This window comes from Martes martes (assembly GCF_963455335.1).
Source record: "Martes martes genome assembly, chromosome: 5".
Lineage (NCBI taxonomy): Eukaryota > Metazoa > Chordata > Mammalia > Carnivora > Mustelidae > Martes > Martes martes.
In genome coordinates this window covers 35,969,789-35,985,331 of record NC_137892.1, presented here as the reverse complement: position 1 = coordinate 35,985,331, position 15,543 = coordinate 35,969,789, and the positions used below count along the sequence as shown (strand labels likewise).

At 41.0% G+C, this 15,543-nt stretch overlaps 1 protein-coding gene across 1 annotated transcript in view; it reads left to right on the top strand.

The window, feature by feature from the left end:
* The window catches only part of MAN2A1 (mannosidase alpha class 2A member 1), a 167,646-nt gene that overhangs the window by 11,202 nt on the left and 140,901 nt on the right, over positions 1-15,543 (top strand). The window contains exon 2 of the mRNA XM_080804167.1: positions 14,268-14,525. Coding sequence (XP_080660293.1) covers positions 14,268-14,525 — 258 coding nt within the window. The remainder of the gene's footprint in view (positions 1-14,267; positions 14,526-15,543) is intronic.

Sequence of the window (15,543 nt, the reverse complement as noted above, 5' to 3'; positions counted from 1 at the left end):
ACACTGTCTTCAGAGGGCCCCCAAAACTTTTCTGTATGAAAAACTGTCTTACACATGTCAGTTGCATTTATTTTAATAGACTAACACTGTTTAGGTTGATTTGCTTTTTCCACTACCAACAGTTGTACTCTTTTTACATTAACGTATTTCTGAAAATTACTTGGGTAAACTTATGTTGATGGAACTTGTATCATCAGATCCTAAAATACAATGTATGTCATTCATCCATGCAGAATGAAATTAGGTGTTATAAATAGTACATAATAACAACCCTTGTGCATAAAGGTAGGCATATCTTTAAAAATGTAAGACAGATTAGCAACATAGATCAGCAGTCATTGACCAGATGACATAAGACAGCATGACCCTAGTTCTCTGGGAATTGTTACCATCTGAAAGCATATCCTAAGAACATTGATGCATGTTCTTGGGTGGGATACACTGTTGACATAGGTGTTGACATATGTTGACATAGCTTTTGGCTATAAGAATGTTCCTATGTATAAATGCTATGTATAAGAATAGAAGTACATTAAAAATATGTTGTAGAAGTAAAATTAGTGTGGTTTTCAAAAAAATAATTTCCCCCCAAAATGTAAAAGGAAATGTTCCACAGAACAGTTTGGGAAGTGCTGAAGTAAAGAATTTTATTAGTCAACACCTAATTTGCTTAGCACCACTTAATTGCAGTTATTAAATCTATTTGAAAGTTATAAAGCTGCACTGTATGAAAATATTTTATAATCGAAACATGTTGTACTTACAAGCCCTTGTTACAATAATCGTTTTTAAAAAGGTAGCTGTTTTGCGGCATCTCACTTTATACACAGTAGCGTGGTATCTGAAATGTGGCCTTGGCTGGAGGTGGTTTCTGTGCAACTGCGTGGGGGTGGTGTGGGTGGGGGCCTTACGGTTCTAATCTCCATTTACATCTGGAAACCCTTGGGTGGAGACAGAGCTGCATCCTGGAGCCTGGACACAGCACCAGCAACTGGAGTCCTATCCACATTTTTGGAGGTGGCGAGAGGATGGGGTTCCCAAAGTTGGGGGAAACTGGAGTGGCCTGTTGTTACTCTAGGTCAGGGCTGGGAGGCACCGTGATTCAGGGGCAAACGTCTGAGTCCTGAGGGTCCCCTCCTGGGGCAAGGCATGGTGAGCCTGAAGTCCCAGCTCTTCCCTTCGCCGTCACTTGGCACTCTCGTGTACCTGCGCCTGAGTAGGTTCTGCTAACGTCATATGTAGGCAGGTGTGAGATTGATGAGTAACAATTTGCCAAGGCAAAGCCCACCGCTCCTGTGTTTTGGCAAGGTGTTACATAATTAAGTGCTCCTTGTGCTCATATGGTGAGTACATTTATTTCTTTGAATGGGCCAGTGGAAGCACAAAGGCAATAATACCTTGGAAGAGATTCAGGCATGATAAGCTTCAGGTCTGGAAAACACCATTAAAAGGTCATTTGTCACTGTGGTTTGTGGCTTGTTAAAACTGTAGTATTACATACAGGACTGTGGCCACAGCCTCAGGTCACACTCTTTCTGGCCTCAGCACCGCACATCTTAAGAGGTGGGGTGGTCATTGAGGGGTTTCTTGTCATTTTATGAAACCAGAATGCCTTCCTGTTAGGTGCCTGCGATCTGACTGAATATAAATAGCAGGATTCTTCTGTGTAGTTGAATAGCGGCTGACTGACTTGGAGCTACTGCGGGAACAGTGACACCCCTGCTGGAAAAACAGACTCTCTTTTACCAAATCACTGTTTTTATATTTAGCTTTAATACTGTGGTTCTTAACCGGGGATGTGTGAGAATTGCCTGGTGAGCCTTTTGCAATTATTAAAGGCAGATCTGGGCACTCTCTATAGGTGATCCCCATTTGTCGCCACTGCTTTAAATTCCTATCTGTACTGACCACTCAAATATAGATTGTCCTCACTCTGAGACTTCGTGTCTACCTCACGTTGCTGTTGAGCTGTCTCATAGTTCCAGAACAGAACCTTTGCCCCTCCCTCTGCTCCTTTCCCGGGGCTCGCTCCTGATTTCCCTAAAATGCCACCCATCTTCTTCCCACTTGCCTCAGTAAACAAAACAAAACAAAACAAAACACAACAGCTATTTTTCTTCTTTCTCTGTACCTCCCTTTCCTAGCTCATCTGTCTTGTCACAGCCTTTTGCTTTCCTCCACCGCCTCGATCCAAGCCACCGTGGCATTGACTCCCGATTGCCCCACCATAGCTCCAGAGTAGCCTTAAAACACTTTTTGCTCATTGACCCTAAAACGGTCCAAGATGAAGATGTTGATGTTTCTTTCCTGGAAAAATATTTTTAACTATTAAGTCTTTTCCTACCTCCTTTGGTCAAAGATAGGTGTAGAGCCTAATGAGACCAAAACATGCTCCTGGGAGACAGGTTGTAGAGTCACATGCTCTCACCTCTCACTGCTCCATTGCAGGGGCTCTCAGCCGCGGAGGCTCACAGCTCTCCAATTCTCTGATGGGAATTTGGACGGACTTCCTCTAAGAGGACCAGCCAGTGGAAACTTTATTTATATAGGGTCAGCTTTTTACTGGCTACGTTAGTTTCCTATTGTTGCTGTCACAAAGCACGTGGAGTGGCTTAAAACAGAAAAATCTATGTCTTCCAGTTCTGAGGATTTGAAGTTTGAAATGGGTCTTACTGGACTGAACTCAAGATGTTGGCATGGCTGCCTCTCTTCCGGAGGCTTTAGGGGAGAATCCGTTGCCTCATCTTTTCCATCTTCTAGAAGCTACCTACATTCCTTGGTTCCAGGCCTCCTCCAGCGTGGCATCACTCTGACTTCCTCTTCCTTCTTTGTATCTCCTCTGCTTCTGATTCCCATCTCCCATTTTTCCCCCATAAGGACCCACATGATGACATTGGCCTGTCAGTATTCTAGGACAATCTCCCCATCTCAGAATCCTTAAGTTAATCGCATCAGCAAAGTCCCTTTTGCCATGTAAAGTCACAGAGTCACAGGTTTCAGGGATTAGAACCTGAACATCACTGGGATGGTCATCCTTCTGCCTATCACACCAGACACTCTTTAAACTCATTTGTATGTGCTCACTAATTGAACACTCATAACCACCCTGTGGGTGAGGTATTACTCATTATCCTATTTTACAGATGAGGAAACAGGCACGGGAAAGTTATATAGTTTGCCCAAAGATTCACTGGGGTAGTGGAGCTATAATTCATAATTGGCTTGGATTCATTTTTTATCTTATTATATTTTTCAGCTTTATTGAGATATAATTGATGTAGAACATTGTATTAAGTTTAAGTTGTACAATGTGTTGATTTGATACACTCATATATTACAAACTGGTTATTACCATGGTGTTAGCTAATACCTCCATCGTGTCACATAATTACCATTTCTTTGTTATGATGAGAACATTTAAGATTTACTCTCTTAGCAACTTTAAGTATGTAATACAGTATTAACTATAATCATCATGCTGTATAGTGGATTCCCAGAACTGACTCATCTTATAATTGAAAGGGGTTTTTGTTTTTTTGTTTTTTTAAATAACTGTAAGTTTATACCCTTTCATCAACATCTCTCCATTTCCCCTTCCAAGCTCTACCATTCTACTGTGTTTCTTTGACTTCAACTCTTTTAGATTCCACATGTAAGTGATATCATACAGTATGTGACTTTTCTGTCTGACTTATTTCAGTTAGTGTATCCTCAAGGTCCGTCTATGTTGTCATAAATGAAAGATTTCTTTTTTATGGCTGAATAGTTTTCAAGTGTGTGTGTGTGTGTGTGTGTGTGTGTATACATATACTTGCATAGAATATCTCTTTCCATCCCTTCACTTTGGGTTTATGTGTGTCCTTAAACCTGAAGTGAGTCTGTTATGGACAGCATACAGTTAGGTCTTATTGTTTGATTTTTGTTTTTTTTTTAATTTATCCAGCCACTCTGTCATTTGAGTAGAGAATTCAGTCCATTTACATTTAAAGTAATTATTGATAGCTAGGAACTTATGTCATTTTATTGATTGTCTTTTTTGTAGTTTCCATGTTCCTTTCTTCCTCTTGCTGCCTTCCTTTGTGACTTGGGATTTTCCATAGTGGTATACTTTGATTCTTTTCTCCTCATTTTATGTGCATCTGCTATAGTTTTCTGCTTTGTTGTTACCATGACACTTACATAGACATTTTATAGATATAACATATATTTTATGGTAACAACTTTGATCACATATAAGAACTTTACCCTTTTATTATTTTACCCTCCCTTTTATGTTTTTGATGTCACAGTTCATCTTTTTCTGTTGTGTATCCATTAACAAATATTGTAGCTGTAGTTATTTTTAATACTCTTGTCCTTTAACCATTTTACTGTATAATTAAATGGCTGACACTCCACCATATTGAAGTATTATTTTGAGTTTGACTATATGCTTAACTTTTACCGGTAGGTTTAATATTTTCATAGGCTTTCATGTTACTAACTGATGTGTTTTATTTTAGCTTGAACTATTTTCTGCATTCCTTGTAAGGCAGGTGCTGTGGTGATGAATTCCACCTTAGCCTTTGTTTGGGGAAATCTGTACCTCTTCTTCATTTCTAAAGGTCAGCTTTGTCAGATGGTATATTTTTGGTTGGCATTTCTCTTCTTTCAGTACTTTGAATGTATCATCTCACTATCTCCTGCCCTATAACGTTTCTGCTAAGAAATCTACCAATAGTCTAATGGAGGTGCTTTTTTCCCCCCCTTACAGCTTTTAAGATTCTCTTTGACTTTTGACACTTTTATTATAATGTGTCTTGGAGAGGATCTCTTTAAGTTGATTTGGTATGGTGACCTCTTGGTTCCATGAACCTGAATATCCATATCTCTTCATATTGGGGAAGTTCTTAGCCATTGTTTCTTTAATTAAGCTTTTTGCCTCCTTCTCCGTTTCTGTCCTTGAATTCTAATAATTTGCAGATTGCTTATTAGTCTTTTGTTGGTATCTCACAGATGATGTATGCTTTCTTCACTCTTTTTCATTCCTTTTTCGTTTTTCTTCCTTTGATTGGATAATTTCAATGGATCTTTCTTAGAGCTCACTTACTCTTTCTTCTGCTTGGTCAAGTCTTAAAACTTTTTGTTGACATCAGTTCAATCACTGTTTCCTTCAACTCCAAAATTTGTTTGGTTCTTATTTGTGTTTTCCGTCTCTTTGTTGAACTTCTCATTTTGTTTTTATATTGTTTTCCTGATATTGTTAAATTTTTATCTATATTCTCTTGTAACTCTGAACATCTTTAAGAACATTATTTTAAATTATTTGTTGGGCGATAGCTATATTTCCATTTTGGAAAGGTTTACTATATTCTTTTGGTAGTCACGTTTTCCTGAGTTTTAGTGATCCCTGTAACTTTGCACGGGTGTTTATGCTTTTGAAGAAGAAGTCACCTCTTCCAGACTTTATGGACTGACTTTGGCAAGGGAAGCCTTTTAGCTGTGTGGGAGAGGGGACATTGGAGCATGCTAGTGATCCCAGCGTGCCCCCAGGTCTAACACCTGTGACTCCAGCTCTAGTGGTATAGGGCACCAAGTTCAGGGGCACGTGGTAACATCCCTTTTGAGGTGCATGATGACTCTTAGGCTCAGGTTGCTGGGGTCCACAGCTTTGACAACTGCGTGGTCCTTGGCAAATGCTCCAGGGTGTCAGTGGTGGCTGCAAGGGCTGCTTGTGTCCTGACTGGCACCTCCAGGCCCAGTGACAGGGGCTAGGGAAGACAGCAGTGGTAGCCAAAGCTGGTTGTGTGCACCTGCTGAGCTGTAGAGGCCTGTGCAGTGGCAGGGGCTTGTTGCACACATGCATGTAGTGGTGGGATCCAAGGCAGGCAGCAAAACTGGGGCCAACGGTGGGTGCCCTGGGAGTTGCAGGTGCCCAGGTGGTTGATGGGGACTACCATGACTGCTCAGTCTCACCACAGGCACACAGCAGTGGAGGCTGGCCGTGGAGGTCAAGCTGGGGATATGCTGTGCACAGCTGGAGTGTCTGATGCCAGGAGAGGATGATGGTGCAGACTGGTGACCGAAGACAGGACCTCCTCCATGTTCACAAGCAGCTGTGGAGGCTCAGGCTATCAGCTTGCTCTCCCATTGTTGCAGTCTCCTCCTGAACGTGTGCAGGCAGTGGACAAGTGTCAGATTGGCAGCATGCATATACATAGCTGGAGGGGTTAACTCCATGGCAGTGGGGATCAGCCATGTGGGTCTGGGCTGGAGTCTTGCACTTTAGCAGCCACAGAGGACCCGGCTGGCTGCTGGCGTGGTTCCTAGGTTCCAGAGGGGCTTGGTGGGGAGAGAGCAGGAGGGCCACAGGTGGGTGGCATCAGCAAATGCCAATACAAGGGGTGGGAAAACTGGGAAAATCTGCAGGGATTCCATGGCAGCTGTGCTGGCTATAGGTTCCTTCGGTGGTGAAAGCTGCTGGGTTTGTCTGTAGAGCAGGTCACTGTGAACCATTCTTGTTCATGCTGTGTGGCTACTATTGATAGCCCCTGCTTTTCTTTCTTGTTCCTAGTTGTCTCTCTGTGTCTCTTTGGGTGGTGCTCCCAGTGGCTGGGGGACCTGTTTGACCCTGCTCTTCTTTTTTAGCAAGAGGAACTCTTTCTAGGTAGGGAGTTCCCTCTTCCCTCTTGGCATTGAGCATTGCCACCCTGGGGGATGGGATGATGCAGGCAAAATGAAGCAGTCTTTTTTTTTTCTCTGTGTGGTTATTTTCAGATTTTTTGTTCCACTCTGTTTTAAAGTTTTGTAAGTAGACTCCAGAGCTGCCCCACAGCTGTTTTTGTTCATGGATAGCTGTTTCATTGTTGATCTTTGTGGGAGGATGGAGGCTGGGGTCTCCCATGCTGCCATTTTGATGACATTACTCTTGGCTTAACTTTAGAGTCTGTTCTTATCACAGTTGTTGTGCCCATTCAAAGTGATTTTAGAAAGCTAGGGGCTCTGGGGTGGCTCAGTTGGTTAAGTGTCTGCCTTCAGCCCAGGTCATGACCTTGGGGTCCTGGGATAGAGGCCCACATCAGGCTCCCTGCTCAGTGGGGAGTTTGCTTCTCCCTCTTCCTCTGCCCCTCCCCCAGCTTTTGTTCTCTCTCTCTTGTTCTCTCTCTGTCAAATAGGTAAATAAAATCTTTAAAAAAAAACAACCCCAAAAAGCAAAGTGATTTTAGAAAGCCATAGTTTTGTTCCAGCAACAGCAGAAGTAATGTCTTCTTGAATGCCTATTTGGTAGCAGGCTCTGTGCTAAGTTCTTTGCAGCCATTCCAAGCAATAGGTGTTAGCACTGCGTTTTGCTTATAAAGGAAACTGAGGTTCAGGAAAGTTAAGTTACTTCCCCAAGGTCACAGTGTTACTAAGTGCCAAACTGAAGATTAGAACCCACGCGTAGTCTGACCCAGAGCTCTTGTGCTTAACCGTTCAGCTAAACTGCCTTTATCTTTATCTGGTAAAAGGAGTTATTAAAACTAAAGATAATCATTATTTGCAGTTACTAAAAATAAAAATGTGGTGAGGTGTAATATCCTAAAGCATGAAATGGAGGAATCTGGTACAAGGATAATTAGGAGAATTAATATCCAGTTAAGCAGATTATCAAAGGGTGCAGGTTTGTAATTTATGTCACCCTCTAGGGTAGTTTAGGGGTGATTTGCCAAATGGCTTATTGGCTGTATATCTAAAGTATTTCGCTGACATGCATGAGGTTGGAGGTGTAGGTCCCAAACCTGACTGATCACCAGAGTCACCTGTGGAGCATAAACATTGCAGTTTCTGGGACCCTTCCCAAGATTCTGGGGTGGATCCCTGGGATTTGTAATTTTTTTTTTTTAAGATTTATTTATTGGAGAGAGAGAGAGAGCGCACATGCACATATGCAGGGAAAGGGGCAGAGGGAAAGAATCTTCCAAGCAGACGCCCCTGCTGAGCATGGAGCTCGACTGCAGCCCGGCCCCATGTCACAACCCTGAGATAATGACCTGAGCCGAAACCAAGAATCTGATGCTTAACCTAATGAGCCACCCAGGTGCCTCTGAGATCTGTAGTTTCGAGCAGCCTTTCAGATGCTTCTGACGGTTACTCTTAGAGCCTTTTACCCAATCACATTGGTACACGGTGGGCACATTTTATGACAGAATCCAGGTCCAAAAATGTACTGATGTGATGGAGTGATTTACTGAATCTAACAAAATCTGATAAGAAGCGGGAAAAGAAAGCATGAATGACAGGTGGCATGGAGCTGGAGTTTCAGACATACACACACACACATATGTATTGCAGTAAAATTTTGTTTCTTTCAAATCCCACCATTGGTGATTATATTATAAATGATATTTTCTCTATCATTCTCTTAACTAGAAACTTGATTTCGTTGAGTGAAGATCTTTTACCACTACTGTGGTAGGAAGAATTTCAGAATCAACCTTGGGTTCTTTTACCAAACCATCTTCATCCCCCACATCAATTGAAATTAGAGCCCAGTGAGCTATGATTACTGGTAGTAGTGAACGTTGAAACTTTTGGTTGGACTGTACAGAGTCCATAATCTTTGCCTGCCCTCAAAGAGGAGCCACATAGTCTACCCTACAGATTGTCAATCTGTGGCCAAACATAGCTCAATTTCTGTATCATTTCCCTCTCAGTCAGTGAAGATCACCCTATAATTTAGGACTTTCCTTCTCATTCTTACCTACTTTTTGGGTCACAGTGAAGATTTTTATGAATTTTCTTTCTTAAAAAAATTGTTAGACTGTTTTGTTTTTATTCATATTATTTTTGGTGTAAGCTGTGTGCCGAAAAATGGCATTTAATACTGCCTTGTCTTAGAAAAAAATGTTACTTTTTTTTTCTTTTTTCACCCTGCTGTAAATATTTGTAATTCTTTTGTGCATCAGGCATTGTGCTAGGCATCAGGGTACAGTGATGAATAAAACAGCTGTGGTGACTGTTCTCAATTTAGAGATTTACTTAGTGATGAAAATGGGGAAACAATACATGAATAAATAGGTAAAAAATGTAATAAGGCCGGGGAAGAAGCAGGAAATAGAGAATAACACATGAAGGCCTATTTTAAATAGGATGGCTGGGGAAGGCTGTGCTGAGGGAACGTTTCAGGTGAGATTTGAAGGACTGTATAAAGGGAGAATGCGTATGGAGGTCCTGAGATGGGTTGAGGAGGACCTGGCTGACAACTGAGCTGAGATCAGGGTGAAGCTACATTGGGGGAAGGATAGATAGATGCAGGTGTTTACTGATTGTAGTAGAAGTGCACTTAGAAACTACCACTGGATTGTTGGAAGGGTAATGCAGCTGCTCAGGGCATGGTTGAAGGATGTAAGCCTAGCACTGGGGGGAATTAGTTAAGAGGCTGCTGTGTGCTAGGCAGGAGAGGTTGCTGGAGGCTTGGATTATTGTGGTTGCAGCTGAGAAGGAGAGATATAGAATGATTCCACAAGTATTTTAGATGTAGTAAGGAAAGAGCTTGCAGATAAGTTAGATGTATGAACAGGGTGAGGAAGGAGGAAGAATCAGTTATTCCACCAAGATTTTGGGAGTGACCAACTAGATGGGGATTAATGCTACTCCCTGAAAATTTGAGGATTGTAGAAGGCATTTTTGGGGAGGGTATCTTTTGAACATAAGTTTGAAACCCAAGTTGAGGAATGGGATAGTTGTTTGGCTCGATGGGTTTGTTTTTCAGAGAAGAGGCTTCAGCTGGAGATAGAAATAGAGATGAGACATCAGTACAAAAAAATGGAATTTAAATCATGGGGTGGATGAGATAACTTAAGATCGTATAGAGAAGGCAGAGAGCTCCGGTGTTAACCTTGAGGCAGGCACTCTGTCATTTAGATGCTAGGGGGAGAAGGAGACTGATAAACAGGAGGCAGGAGGAACCCCAAGAGCATGCTGGGCTGCAAGTAAGTGAAGAAAATGTTGCCAGGAGGAAGAAATGGTCTAGTGTGCTGATGCTCCTTGAGATGATGAGTAAGGGGAGGGGAGTGTGTGCTTATCATGACTGACAACATGGAAGCCTTTGGGGACTTTGCAGGGGCAGTTTTGGCTGATTGGACTGGGCAGTTGAGGGAATAGGAGTTTAGAAGGAAGGGGAGGGGTGAGGAGTATAGACTCTTCATACTCTATGTCTATGAAGGCGTTGGGCCCCAGGAAGGGAATCGTGGGGCTAAGGAAAGCACTGGAGTTTGATTTGGTGTTTTGGATAGGATATCATGTTAAGTTGAACCATAGGAAATGGGCAAATTTTACTATTTTTGGCTTAAGAGAATGGCAGATTTCATATCGCTTGACCTGAGGTTACATGTTACACAATTGAGAATGAGTTACTTTTAAAAAGGGAGTTTGATGAAGCAGTGTTGAGAGAGTTTTAACCAAAAGAATACCAGCCTTTGAGCTGTGAGAGAGATGGGTTTGGAGCTCACCAGTCAAGTGTTGGCCTTTGAAGTGGGGAAGGGGAAGGCACACATTTTTTTCCCACTGTAACAGGAAGGAAGATGCTGATGTGCAGGTTCAGCCAAGCTTGAGTGATCACGATGATGCCAATTCCGGCAGCTAGTGCTTACCTGGGGCAAATAATTGTGTAATAAGCTTTCAGATTTAGCTGTGGGTGTACATTGATTGATTTTGCTCATAGGACTGAGTGGGTACTGATCCTGTTTTGCCTTGTACGAGGCTCTAAATTTTCTCTCTTACAGTCATTCGGATTAGTGATTTTTTTTGCTCAATTTTTCTCTTTCATCAAAAGCAAAGTAAATCAAATATCATGACCTCCTTCTCCACTCCTCAGCAGTGCAACATCATGGCCTCCCTATAGAACTGATTAGCAAATCAAAGAAAATGGTTTTCTCACAAGTGATTTTCTTACCTTACAGAAAATTGTCTTATTCAGTATTACTATCAGTATTCCTTGACTTGTCAGTGTAATTGAAACATTATCTATGATTTCTGTTCCTTTAATGCAGACTACAAGCACATCCTTTTAAGGCCATACTACTCTTCTCTGTTGTATATACAAAATTTGCTTATGAGGTGTGTGTATTTCAAGAATTTCAGCCATTTGGGGGGAGACTTTGTGGCACCGCATAATGTAGTTTATAAAAAATGATTTTCATTAGACTATTCTGCTGACATATCCCCAGGCCACAATTTTCTCCACGGTCTTATTAATTCGGTACAGAATTCCAGGTACTGATCATTAATTGTATCTTTAAAGCTACAATGAGATCAGAATTCGTCTTTGGTGACTGCAGGTTATTTTTCACGAAACATTTATCTCCTGTAATGTTTATTTTGAGTAATACTCTCATCCATGGGTTATGGGGCTAGGGCCATCGTAAGGATATTCCCAGACGGAGCCCTCTTCTTTCTCAGTGTGTGCTTATTGAACTACCTGTAGGCAGCTTTGCTGTATGCATGGCTCCAAAATTATCCTTTCCTGAAAGTACAGAAAGGTCTGGAGAAGTGCAGGCACCCCTGTATTAATTTATACACTGCTAGTTTATTGGACGATGAAACATGTAGTATTTAAAAGCTCTAGGGTGCTGATATTTTAGACTAAGTTTTATTGTATGGAGGGGAGTAGCTTTACTAGAGGCAGGACAAGTCATCATGTTCTAATTCTGCTTGGAATCAGAGGAACTTGATTTACTGTTGTTACCTGCTGTGGTAGAAATTGCAAGCATCGCTTGTATCTTCAGGATTGGAAATATTCAACAGAACACATCAGGTTTCAAAAAGCTGTAGTCTCCGTGTTTTGAAAATATGCGAAGAAAAGTTTTTCCCTTTATTTCAGACAGTCTTTGATAGCATGTCTGCTTAGGAAAATCTGTATGGATTAGTTAGGAAAATCTGTATGGACTCTCACGTATTTTGAGCTTCTTTGGGTGAGCTTCGGGTTATGCCAAGGGGACTGCCTTTGGCCTTTCTGCTGAGAATCGCTCAACCAGCATCGACGTCTGCTGATAAAGAAGAGTTTATAGTATGATAGTGCTCACTAGCTTTGCTGACCCGAAGTCTCCATGGTTCACCCAGCTTCTTTTTGAGCCCTGAACTGGTGTTGCACTGATCCATCCTGTTTCCTTTGCTTTGCCATTTTTAGTCATGAACTGATGCATGTTCTCCCTCCTGCCTTTCACTAGAGGAAATGGGGCTTATCTTACAGGATGAGTTCTGTGTTAAAACCTTGCACTTCCGGCTTCTGTATAATAGGCTGGTGAACAAGCTTCAGAGTTCTACCTCTTGGAAACATAGCATGCTGCCCCAGAGGAGACAGTTGGCTTATAGGACTACAGTTTTGACATATAGAGCTATTTCTGTCATATGTCTCTAAGTAGGGTGGGGGAAGCATCTTTCAGGTCTGTGGAGGCTGTCTTAATGTTTCTTGTTTCTGGCTTTGGATATTTGTCCCCAGTGTCATCTTTTCTTCCACCTCCCTCCTCCCCACAAAGATAATGGGCTGCTGACTTGCTTCTAATTTTGGATATTTCTTTTCTCATTCCAAAATATTTTCTCTAGTCCCTTCAGACTTCTGTCAGTTTCACACAGTTTGCTCCAGTGGCCTTCCCTTGGTAGACACCAGTCTGCTGACCTGTCCCCTCCCCTTGTTGAACTGGCCTCTAACCCAGAAGTAGAATCATTCTTTCTCCTGGCTTCCCTATCACAAAGTCAGCAGCTATTCATAACAGGCTAAAGAAGAATATAAATACCCGTAACCAGTTTTTACCATCTTGATTATGGTCTTTCATTTTTTTTTTTTTTCAAAAAGGATGGTATCAAATTACAATTATTTTGTGCATGCTTTTTAAACATTTTCTCCACTGTACCTCCTGAAATACCTTCCCATATATTTCTGTTTTTAAGCAATTTATATTTCTAAATTTTCTGTGACTGAAAGCATTTCCATGATACAGATGTACCATTTGACCAGTTCTTTACCTTTGGACATTTAAGTGTTTTCTCTTTTCCCTTCCTCTTTCTTACTGTCCTCCCGTTATTTCCTTCTTCCTTCTTTCTGACTTCCTGTTATTTACTGGTGATAGAACTTTCGTTTTTGGGTGTTCAGAGTTATTTGCTCACTGTGCGTGTAGTTATTTTATTAAACCCCAGTGTGGACTTTTTGGGTAGGCTGTTTCTAGTGACAGTGTCACTTCCTTTGTTCAGGTGTGGACCCATATGTATATCTGTCTTCCCAGCATGTAGCATTTTGCCTGGTACAGTGAGTATTCACTAAAGATTTATTGTGGAGTTCCAGAAACATAAAGTCCATGGGACAAATATTTAAGTATCTACCATATATTTAAGGCCCAAGATATAGAAGTGAAGAAGACAAAGATTGTCCTTGCTCTCATAAGCTGAAATATTATTCTCTACAACAAGGTTTATGTTATAAAGACGACAAACTTCTTAATGAAATGTGAGGATCAATGAAAAAACCTTAAATTCAGGGGGCTGGGTGGCTCAGTTGGCTAAGTGTCTGCCTTCGGCCCACGTTGTGATCCCAGGGTCCTGGGATCAAGACCCACATTAGGGCCCCTGCTCAGTGGGGAGCCCGCTTCTCCCTCTGCCCCTCCCCCTCCACTTGTGCTCTTTCTCTCACTTTCTCTCTGAAATAAATAAAATCTTTAAAGAAGAAAAATAAAAACAATAAAAAACCCTAAAGTCACACAATGTAGGAAAAGCAGTCTACATGACCTCTAGCATGGTTACTTTTCATGCATATGGCTAATTCGAGTTGATTAATTGATCTTCCTGTAGATGATATTTCTTATTTAGGATTGTCCGCTAGGGTTACTACAATGGAATGATTTTTTTCAGGTTCATACTTTTTGACCCTTTCAAGTAACTAGTATTAGTTAATTGAAATTTAAAATTTCATACCTGAACATAATATGTTGTACTTAGCTATTATAGAGAACTCAACAATCTTTTAGGACTGGTTTTGGGGCAATAGGAAATAAATCCCCCAATATTTTTGGTCTCTCTGTTGCACATTTTAAAATGCGATTAAACAAAGATTGCAGCCATGGAGATTTTCTGCTGTAAATTGGTGTTTCAACACAGCCAGCTGTTCACGCTTTTTGCGATCCCACTTATAAAAGTGGAAAGTAAAGGGTGAGTGGCTGCCCTCTTGGGCAGGCACATAATTTTAAAAAAAAAATGTGTGTGCCTCAGCAGAGCTGTATTAGAGTTTCATATAGCTGCCTTTTTCTTTTTTATTGTAGGGCCAGCTCTCAATGTTGCAAGAAAAAATAGACCATTTGGAACGTTTGCTAGCTGAGAATAATGAGATCATCTCAAATATTAGAGACTCGGTCATCAATTTGAGTGAGTCTGTGGAGGATGGTCCAAAAAGTTCACAAGGTAATTTCAGCCAAGGTGCTGGCTCACCTCTTCTGCCATCAAAACAATTGTCCCTTGTAGTGGACCCCGAAGACTGTTCGTTCACTTTGCAGAGTGGAAGTCAGAATTCAGATGTGCAGGTAATGTATGCATTCATTAATGATCATTGGGTTTTTCTTGCTTTTCTTTCTTTTTTTGATCTGGTGTCTGTTTTCACTTAGTGAGTTACTTAAACTCTCTGGCTTCCAGTTTCTGTTTTTGTAAAGTAAATTGATTAGTCATATGATCATTAAAGTTCTTTTTAGAGATAAAATTCTATAATTCTATGCTTCCCCCAATTTTTTTTTATTATTTTATACTTTATGATTATGGCCTTTTTGTATGCTTTTTAGTTCTTATGTGATCTAGTAGATGAAGACCTTTAGAGGTTTAAATTTGGCTAAAGAGATTCTCTCATCTTCCTATAAAGAATATAAGAAAAGCCCTATTCTTACTATATATCTGTTACACATTATAGGTTTCACACAGTGTAGGGTTAGATACCGTCTGGTGAATATCTCTTTGTGAGAGAGGGAAGGGACATATTCTAGAGCTGTGCTGTTCAGCATGAAAGTCATTGTCCACATTTGGCTGCTGAGCACTTGAAATGTGGCTAGTTTGAATTGAGATGTGCTCTAATGTTAAAGACTACTGTGAAAACAAATGCAAGATACTTTGTTTCATTTTACATATATGTGGAGATAATATTATGAATATATTGGGTTAAATAAAATATATCATAAAAATTAATTTCACTTCACTAGGAAATTTAAAATTAAGGATTTTGGCTTGGATTCTGTTTCTCTTGGATAGCACCTTTCTAGAGGGTAGAGGAGTTGTAATCTAGGATAAGAAAGGACTTCTGCTTTTATTAAATTTAAGGTCAAATGTGCTCTGTTCTGCCAGTTAGCACAGAGCTATGTTTAACTTGTACCTTAGACCTGCAGCTGGAATTGGGTGACAAGTCCATAAAGAGCAAATATTTTACAGTTGGACAAAATGGGCTGGCTCTGGCCTGGCTTTAGAGTAGATGTTTCCACTAACTTCTGGGGACGGAGAACGTGATAGGATCTTGAAGTCATGGCTCACAGGCCAACAGCTGGGGACAGAGTGGGGCAG